The sequence below is a fragment of the Ahaetulla prasina genome, chromosome 3 (assembly GCF_028640845.1).
Source record: "Ahaetulla prasina isolate Xishuangbanna chromosome 3, ASM2864084v1, whole genome shotgun sequence".
NCBI classification, from domain to species: domain Eukaryota; kingdom Metazoa; phylum Chordata; class Lepidosauria; order Squamata; family Colubridae; genus Ahaetulla; species Ahaetulla prasina.
This window is the reverse complement of record NC_080541.1, coordinates 145,518,752-145,528,708: the sequence shown is the minus strand read 5'-3', so window position 1 is coordinate 145,528,708 and position 9,957 is coordinate 145,518,752. Positions and strand designations below refer to the sequence as shown.

The 9,957-nt window shown below is 39.1% G+C and overlaps 1 protein-coding gene across 2 annotated transcripts in view; it reads left to right on the top strand.

Annotated features, from left to right (window-relative positions):
* The first annotated feature begins 2,164 nt into the window (after window positions 1-2,164).
* Window positions 2,165-9,957, top strand: part of DPYD (dihydropyrimidine dehydrogenase) — a 684,632-nt gene continuing 676,839 nt past the window's right edge. Inside the window, exon 1 of one of the 2 annotated variants that reach the window (XM_058176033.1) lies at window positions 2,165-2,299. Coding sequence is in view for 1 of the 2 variants with exons in the window: in XM_058176032.1 (XP_058032015.1) it covers window positions 2,261-2,299 (39 nt within the window). In the remaining variant the exon portion in view is untranslated. The remainder of the gene's footprint in view (window positions 2,300-9,957) is intronic. The other variant, XM_058176032.1, reaches the window with a different exon arrangement.

Genomic DNA, 9,957 nt, shown 5'->3' with positions numbered 1-9,957 from the left:
AAGGATGAGCATCTCCGGGTACAAAAGAGGAGCTTCTCTGCTCTGGAGCTTATGTAAGCATAAGAGTTTCCCATCATATCTATAATTAATAATAATAATAATCTGACTTTAGGGGGTGGTCGTGCTCTTTCCATGATCATGTGGCCAGCATGACTATATGCCGAGGCAAATGAATGCTGTCACCTTCCCACTGAAGTGGTACATTTTTATCTACTTGCATTTGCTTGCTTTCAAACTGCTAGATGAGCAGGAGCTAGGACAAGTAATGGGAGCTCACTCTGTTGCCTGGCTCTTGGGTCTCAAATCCAGGCTGTAGGTTTCTATCTGACAAGCTTAGAATCTTTAGTGGCTGAACCATCATGCCCCAAAGGGAGCTTAGATAGGCCTGGCTATTACTGGAAGCCAAGATCCTGCCCACCCATCTAATATGATTCATAGCAGATTGTACTGACCCACCCAACATTTGCATCATGAAAAATATTCTCTGAGAGATGGCAGGCAAGGGCAGTTGTCCAAAGAGTCTCCCTCCTTTTCCTCCCCCAGGATATTTTGGAGAAGGAAAGCATCAACTTGGACTGGGGCCATGGTGGTTCATGTGGTAAGATGCTGGGCCTGCGCACCACTGAGGTCGGTGGCTCGATTCCTGTGAGCGAATAAACCACGTAGGGACAAGAAAAGAACCTCTCCTGATTGCCTACCAGCATTCAGGCATCCCACGGGTAAAGATAACACCGCCCAAAAAAATTTCTTTCACAGAGGCAGTCAGCCACCTCCGTGTTCCTTGGCCACAGTGGTGTGTTTCAAATTTTTTTAATGCCGGTTCTGTGTGTGTGGCTTGATGGCCGTGGCAGGGGAAGGATACTGTAAAATCTCCATTCCCTCCCCACTCCAGGGGAAGGTTACTGCAAAATCCCCATTTCTTTTTAATCAGCTGGGATTCGGGAGGCAGACTAGATGGGGGCTTTACTACCGGTTGTCCAAACTACTCAAAATGTCCGCTATCAGTTCTCCAGAACTGGTCAGAACCTGCTGAAACCCACCTCTGCTTGGCTAACATGTGCCATACGCTAAAACAAAACAAAACACCAACCTTGGAGTGGAAGTTTCTATATCCCCCCACAATCAATGACATTGTCAAGGTAAGGAAAGTCACTTGCTGCATTCAGGGTGAATGACCTGGCCAAGCATTTGGCTTCTTTCCCTCATCAGAACGTGTTGCTCTGACGCTTGTTTTGTCCTCACCCTGGAGTTTCTTTTCCTCAAAAGAGGAAATTTGGAATTTGCTGCAAATTTCTCTGGGCTTCTCCCTTCATGGCATCCTGGGGAGCCTTAGCTAACCTCCTCTCTGGACAGGGGATCAGCCTCAAGCAGTCCTCCCTCCTTTGGGGCTTTCTGTCTCGCCCCCTAAGCAGAAGACCTTTTGACATGCAGAAATTCAACAGGCAAAGCCTTTGGCCATTGCCCAGCTAAGAATTGTCTGCCGTCATGGCGCAGTAATTACAGAGCAACACGCAAAGCTGGCTTCCCTAAATAGAGTTGAGCACGCTGGGAGGCTCCGCGTTGATTGCTTTGGAGCTAGCCCAACTCTGCTTTTGCCTAATCTCCGACGTGCACGGCTTCGGCTGTCGCAATTTAGCAATCTCTTCGGTTGCCAAACCGTCTCCTCCTCCTCCCCCCCTCCTCTTGAAAAGTGACGTCTGCAGAATACTTGATTATTACACATTCTGGCGTTTTTAACGTGCCTAATCTATTTGATGCGATTGCCCTATTTACCCCACCCCCGATCGATTTCCAACCGATCATACATAAGATTTGGTCATCAGAACGGACGATAAGTCGTTTGTCGTTCCCTTGTCCCCAGATATTGCCTTAAAAGATCCCAAACGAAGAAGAAAACCGGGAGCCCAAACCTGGTTTACTCTAAAAAAAAGCTACAGGTTTTGCACGGATGCTACTCTCTTTATCTACGCCTGGCATTTCAAAGATTCTCGAGCTGTCGACTAGTCAGTCCCTAGCCTCGAGTCATATCTACAACTCGGCTCATGTAGATGGCAAGACGGGTTTATTGAACCCTTTGCGTTCCCCAATCCAAGGCAAGGTAGCAACAACTCCAGCAAGTTTAAGCCACCCGCGCATGCACACACAATCACGCGGATACTTCGTCCGTCCCTCCAGGCGTTCCCCGGTGTGTCCTTTCGGCCGCTTAATTAATTTATTTTTTTGTTTTGTTTTGGCGCGGCAAAGAGAAAAGGGGGAAAGTATGAATCGCTTGCTTAGCCGAGACCCCGTGGATATCGAGGTACCCCACTTTACCAAACGGGGCGGCGGGGAAAGGGACTAAAAGAGGGAGGCGGATCACGTGGGGAAGTCTGGGAGAAGAAACTTTCCAGCCGCGGGAGCTGCAAAGAGAACTTTTTAAAAGATCTTGCTCCTGGACTTTTTGAGAAAGTTTAAAAAAAAACAACAACCCATCACCCCAAAGTATTTTCCTTATTAAGATGGCCACTGATAGTAGTATGTAGCGGGTCGCTGTGAATTTACAAAAATGGAAGTTGGTTTCCCTACTGAGAAAGTTGGGCAACTTTAGAGAAAATGCAGGGAGATAATGGAGCGCGACTACATGGGTGAATGCTTTTGATTTGTTTTTGGTTCCTCGCCCTCCCCCACCCTCCACCCCAATCCGAGGCAAACTCCAGGACACAATTCGGGGACGGGGTGGCTTCCTGTTCCCTGCTCTCAGGCGAGTATCTTTGAGGAGAGGGGAAACAAACCACGAACAGAACAACTTGGTATTTTGTGGTTTCAGAACTCCATTAAAGCCTTGTTGTGAAGATAAAGGGCTTTTCGACACCTCTGAGGGAAATCCCAAAAGTGCTTTCTCTCCCCCTGTGGTGAAAATCTAATAATCTTTAAAGAAGGAGAAAGCCCTGATGTGCAATCCTGTGCATATTTACTTGAAATTAAATCTCATTATGTTCAATGAAGATCACTCTCTGTTAAGTGTGTCTAAGATTGCGCCTCAAAACTGGCATCCTGAGTAGGTCTCTTCTGTCTTCCTAATAACAGTGATACCCTGGAGAAAAAAAGACTGAAGCATTTTCCCCAGTTAAAAAAAAAAATTACCTCAGATGTCATATGCTTTCCCTTACAGTATCTTTCAATTTGTTCCTTGCAACTGCAACTATTTGTTTTGGTAACCCTCTTTATTTTATGAAGACATAATACCAGACAGAATGGGATAGGTTACCCTGAGGTGCTCCGTCTGTCTCCCTCAATTCTGTTTTTTCCCAGGCACAGGCTATAAATAAACACAAAGTGTGTTTATTGTATGCTATCTAAGGAAACTGTTCTGACCTAGGCTTCCTGAGACAGTAAAAAGCACACAATTAGTCCCCAAAACCCTCTTTTTCAACGGCTGTGAATTCTGTTCATTCATTTACAAATAGTTTTTGTAAAAAGAAGTCTGACACAGAAGTCTGACACAGTCCTTTGGCATAAGGCTGATAAGCAATCACCTTTATCTCCCTTGACACGCTGCCAAAGACCTAATTGGCAATTAGCTTTGCAAGGCCACATGGAGCACAGAGTCAAAATGGAGCTTCACAATTTAAACCAACCAGCATAAACAAAGTTGCTTCCTGCAAAGACTCACGTGCCTTTGCTCCTCCTTTATGTCTTATGGGAGGGGCCAATCATCTCCAAACCTTACTCCCAAGTCACCCCTTTTGTTTTAGCTGTTTTTGCCTTCTGGCAACTCTGCACATGTGTGCACTGGGAACAGGCTCCCCCTGTTCCTCTGCCTCGCTTACCTCAGACTCTGGAGGCTCCACACATAACTCCCAGATGGCCCTGGCCCCCTCTCTGCCTCCGACACAGAGCCCTTGTCCGAGCCTTCCCCAGCCTCCTCACTGTCCAACTATGCTTCCAGCTCCGCAGGCTGCCGGTGACCCACAACAGAAGCAGCCAGAGGCTGCCGAGATGTAGATGTGGGTCAAATACTGTTAAGAGATGCTTGCTATCAGCCATGGTGGTGCAGTGGTTAGAGTACAGTACTGCATGCTACTTCTGCTGACTGCTGAGATGGCAGTTCAAATTTCACCAGGCTTAAAGTTGATTCAGCCTTCCATCCTTCTGAGGTGGGTAAAATGAGGACCCAAATTGTTGGGGGAATATGCTGACTCTGTAAGCAGCTTAGAGAGGGCTGTAAAGTACTATGAAGTGGTATATAAGTGCTATTGCTATTGCTATGAGTGTGGCAGTGGAGATACAGGTCTATGGGTTATTTACGGGACCGCCTACTGCCACCGATCGCCTCCCACTGACCCGTACGCTCTCACAGAGAGGGACTCCTTAGGGTGCCGTCCGCTAGGCAGTGCCGACTGGCGACACCCAGAGGAAGGGCTTTCTCTGTGGGGGCTCCCACCCTCTGGAACGAGCTTCCCCCAGGGCTTCGTCAACTTCCTGACCTCCAAACCTTCCGCCGCGAGCTTAAGACACATCTATTTATTTGCGCAGGGCTAGCCTAGGGTTTTAGTTTTTAATTTTAGTTTTTAATGGGGTTTTATATTATTTTATTCTAGTGATATTTTTAATTCGGCCTAATTAATAAGTTTTTTAATTATTGTTTTTACCTGTATTATTTGCATGTTTTTATCTGGCTGTGAACCGCCCTGAGTCCTTCGGGAGATAGGGCGGTATAAAAATTCGAGTAAATAAATAAATAAATAAACAAATAAATAAGATGCAGAATGTTTTCGAGAAAAGAGGATGTTGGTGATCACGGAAGTCTTGTCGAAATCAAAAATCAAAATTTCTAATGAGGAGATTGGAACAGAGTTCCTTGAGCCTCGCATGCATTTCAGTCATTTATTTTCATGTCTTTTCTTGCCAACCAATAAAATATCTCTTAGAGATATTTATTTATACTTTAATTCACACTTTATACGGTCATCCATGTCACTTACATGATTTTGGGCAGCCAACAACTTTAAATAATAATACAACTATTAAAATAAACAACTGTTAAAAAAAAGTAAAAATAAAACTGGAAAAACGGCTGCAAGGATACATTCACATTGAGCACTTTTCCATCCGTGACTTTTTCTGTTTCTGTTGTGGTGGTGTGTTGTCAAGATGAAACTACTGTACTGTATCTTCTTTCTGTTTTGTTCTACTGAGACAAAGGCACATTTTGACAACAACTGTGCTTGCTGTTGTTATTATACCAGTAAATGAAAGGCAGACACAAAATCATTTTAATTCTTACTGAAGAAAATGTACAGTAGAAAAAACAATATTTCTTTTTTTTTTTTTTCATTTTCTTTAGTAGCTGGTGGCATTATACAAATAGCCACACGTTCTAAAATTCATGGAAATGAAAGCATACATCCCTTGATGAGTCTCCTGCCCATTTAGAAACACAATCGTGTACTTTACCCTTTGAACATATAATGATGTACACACTGATATAACTGAAGCCAGCATAGTTATTATGTAAAGTCAAAAGAGATCTTGCAGTATCCAGTTGAAGAATTCATCTAATTGGATTGTCTGCATTTGAATTTCATAGCTTTTTTAAAAAATAGTTTCAGAACTGTAATTTAACTGAACCAAAGTTGCACTTTGTTCCTAACATTACTTAGACACTTCCTTCATTTGAACTAATGGAATATCATTATTTGAATTTTTTTTTTGTCCTCTTCTGTTTTTTATCGTATAATATTCTTATTATTCTGTCTGTATTACTGTCTGAATCACTGAATAATTCACTGGTTAGATAATTAACTTCCAGGTAAGGTCTGTTCTAGAACTTCCAGCTAATTTTGTCAAGGCTACTTTAAAATTACCAGTGAGTTCTGAGCAAACCTTAGGTTGGATCCAAACTTAGTTACAAAATGGCAGAGTTGGAAGGGACCTTTCGTATGTTTTAGCCTCCAGTCTCCTAATCTTTGCTCTTCTCTGTACTCTTTCTAGAGCCTCAATACCTTTGTTTATATCATTGCAACTCCTACACTCTAATCTGTCAGTTGATATTTCAGTCTATGATTGGACTTGCATATAGTACATGTATAAATTGTTCATTTGATTTTAGTTAGCATTGTCCGGTAATAAAAGTGGTATGTGTGTGTGTGTATCAAATTTTGCATTATCAAGATTTTATCTTGGCTATTTTTATGTAGTGCATTCAAAACCTTTGAACACTTTTCTCTTTCCAGGGTTATCCAACAATTTTATAAAAAATAAATAAATAAATTATGGGTGAAAGTAGCATATTACTAACTTTGTGCATTTGATAATAAGATCTGTCTAACTTTTATCACCTAGACATTTTCAGAGTTATAAGACCTTGATACGGAGTGTGTGGTTTTAATGACGAATTTAATCACTAATGGCCTGGAGCGTTGTGTTAAAGCCTTGGAGGGGAGTTGTTATGAGTACTGTATGAATGTTAATTGGTATTTACAAAGGTGAACAATTAGCATGGAACATATAAAAGTGAGTCATACTAAATTTGGTGATGTTTCTATTGCAAAACAAAATGTTAGGAATTGCAACTTAAATGAAATCAAAGGTACTAATTTTAGTTTTATTCTTGAAACAAGCATATTAGAAAACGTAACTGTATTCATTACAATGATATGATTGTCCTTCATTGCTGTTGAAAACTCCACTGGCTCTGGTTTTACATACCTCTCAATTAATTTCACTGGACTAGTACAAGGTTAATGATTAGCAAGCTGTGTGTACTTTGTCTTAGTGGTGTTTTTTTGAACTATTTCATTATTGATCCAGCATTTTATAGGGCTAAAACATTCTGCAAAATGCTCAGTTCTAGGAGTATATATACTATAATTTTGATTACAGGTTTAAGCTTGTACAGAATCATGAAAGGAACCATTTAGGTTAACTTCCTCCAGGGATCCAACTTAAGACATCCCTGACAGAAGGATGTCTTGCCTGTACTTAAACACATCCATTAAGAGAGAGGGAGAGTCAACCATCTGTTTTAGGCAACTGGATCCATTACAGGTAGTCCTTGACTTACAACCATTCATTTAGTGACCATTCAAAGTTACAACAGCAACTTTGAAAAAAGTAACTTATAACTTGGTCCTCGCACTTAACAACCAATGCGGCACCACATAATCAAAATTTGAATGCTTGGCAATCAGCATGTATTTATGATGGTTGCACGATCCTGGGGTTGTGTGTTTGCCATTTGCATCCTTCCCTTTTGGCTTCTGAAAAGCAGGCAATGGGCAAAGTCAGATTATGTTCATGTCCTTCTGATTCACTTAACTGCAATAATTTGCTTAATAACGGGCAAAAAAACCTGGCACAACGTTGAACGTGACTTATTTAATAACCGCCTTCCTTAGCTGGAAATTCTGATCCCAAATGTGGTTGTGGTCTAGGATTAACTGTATTGTTCTTACTGTCAAAGTTTGGCTTCACCCTTTCATTCAATTGGAATCTGCCATCCTGTAATATAGAGATATTACTCTGTATGTCCTACATTCTAGAAAAATAGAAAAAAGGGATTCCCATCTTTTTCTAGGAACATCTTGTCTTGTATTTCAAGATTGCTGTGTCTTCCATCTTCTTTTTCCAATGTAACTATTTCTTGTTCTTTCAGTTGCTCTGCATAGAATTTAATTTCCAATCCTCAGTTATTTTCATTGCCCTGCCCTGAACCTATTACAACCTATTGCTTTAAATGTTGGGTCCAGAATACTGCATTGAAGATTATACCTGTCCAATACAGAGTAAAATGGAGCTGACGTATTGTGATTTGAAAATTAGAAAATGGCATTTTTTGCAACTTTATTTATATTGCAGGACTTACTCATATTTATCCCTCATCTTGTATCTCTGTATTTGATTTCTGTTTGATTTTATTCTGTTACCAACAGACCAGGTAGCCTATCAAGAAAAATTTAAATTTTATGTCTAGATAATGAGTTATTTCACATAATTTTGTCTCATCTGCAAATTCGATAAACATTTCTTCTATTTCTTCAACAAAATAATTAATTTAAAAAGTTGAAGAATATGGGGCAAGAACTGAAGGTTGCAGCATCCGATATCTCACATTGGATCGTTTAATGAAAAGCATTTTAACATTTTTTTAAGATAGCCATACATGCACTTAATTGTCATTCCACCATATTTACACCCACACATCCACATAATCTCTCTTCTCTCTCTCTCTCTCTCTCTCTCTCCCTCTCTCCATTTTTTCAGAAGTGGTTTTCTTCTTCTTCCTAGGGCTGAGAGGGTTTTATGCCTAAACTAAGTCTAGAACTCAAGCCTGGTGCCTTAACCATTACACAAAATTGGTTCTATGAAAAACGTTACCTAGAAGATAACATGAATTTTTCAAGACTTGACCTCAAATATATGTTGATTTTTTATAATTACCACATTGGACTTAAAATATCTATACATGCTTCAAATCTTTTTCTTTATGATCTGGTCTAGAAACCAAAGTATCAATGTCAGATTGTTACTATGTAATTCTCCCCCCCACACACCTCTTTTTAAAGATAAGGTCAGTATTTATTCTCCACTTGTCTGATGCCTCACAAGAGCCTAGAGTTTCTCAGAGCAAAGGTAGTACATACTGCTTCAGGTAGATAACACTGCAAGTAGAGAAATAAACAAAAATAATGTATGAGTATTGAACTGATTTTACAAAAGACTTCGTTGTAGTTTGCAATTTTCGCAAAAAGCTGCTGACTCTGTATTTTTTAATTCCTCTACTTTTTAAGATTTAGCTGTGCTTAAATTTCTTTAACAAATCTATAGCAATATTTTGGAATGCTGGCTTCAGTTCCACGCTGAAATTTAAATTGCTTCTTATAATCCGCTGCTGTTTAAGGATGGAGTGATAGAATCAGAATTTTCATCTAGTCAATCTTTAAATACCATTTTCTGGAAATAAATTTCATTTATTTCAGTGATTATTTTCTTTCTAATTTTTATGCAGAGAATAGTATGTTTTTACAGTAATTTTATCAAGCATTACAGTTAAAAAAGATAAATAATACAAACTAAAAACATAACAGAATAAAAATAAAAGAAAATCCATAAAAGAAAGAATATGATAACAAATGTAAACAATTTTAATAACTTTGCACTTTCTCTCTAAATATCATAAATGATTTTTCCCATATTTTGTTTCTTTTTTACTGTACTGACAGACCATTAAAAGCCTCAGTGTTCAGTCTTGGTCAGCAAAATTTCATTAAGGATTACCAGAGATAACATATATCTATTTTAACCTTGATCAAATAAACTATGTTTGTATTTCTTTTTGACAAACTAGATCCTTATTTCCCTTATTAAGTTCTTGCAACTTAATTTCTTCTAATTTTTTTCCTTTGTCCATTCTCACAAATTTTTTCACAACTTTAACAGATTTCTTTTGTAAGTCCAGTATAAATATATATATAATCAGGTCATTCTTTGGTTTGGTAAGACATCAACCGATTTTATTACTATATCCAATATTATGTCCAATATTAAAATATTTTGCTCCATTCTGCATTAATAAATTTAAATGCTGGTCTCCTTTAACTTTATTTTTAATTCGTTTTGGTTACTCTACAGATAATCCTCAACTTATGATAAGTTGCTTAGTGACCATTTGAAGTTACAATCTATTTGGAAAAAGGGAATTATAATCTTGCAAGTTCCATTGGGTGCCTTCCTCCCCTGTGTTCATGTGGCCAGACTTATTACTTCAGGCACTTGGCAGCCCAACTGCATTAATAATAATAATAATAATAATAATAATAATAATAATAATAATAATAATAATAATAATAATAATAATAATAATAATAGTAATTTAATTTGTATACCGCCCTTCTCCCGAAGGACTCAGGGCGGTGAACAGGCAGATAAAATATAAATACACACAATAATTAAAAACATTTATGGCCTTTTGTAGCA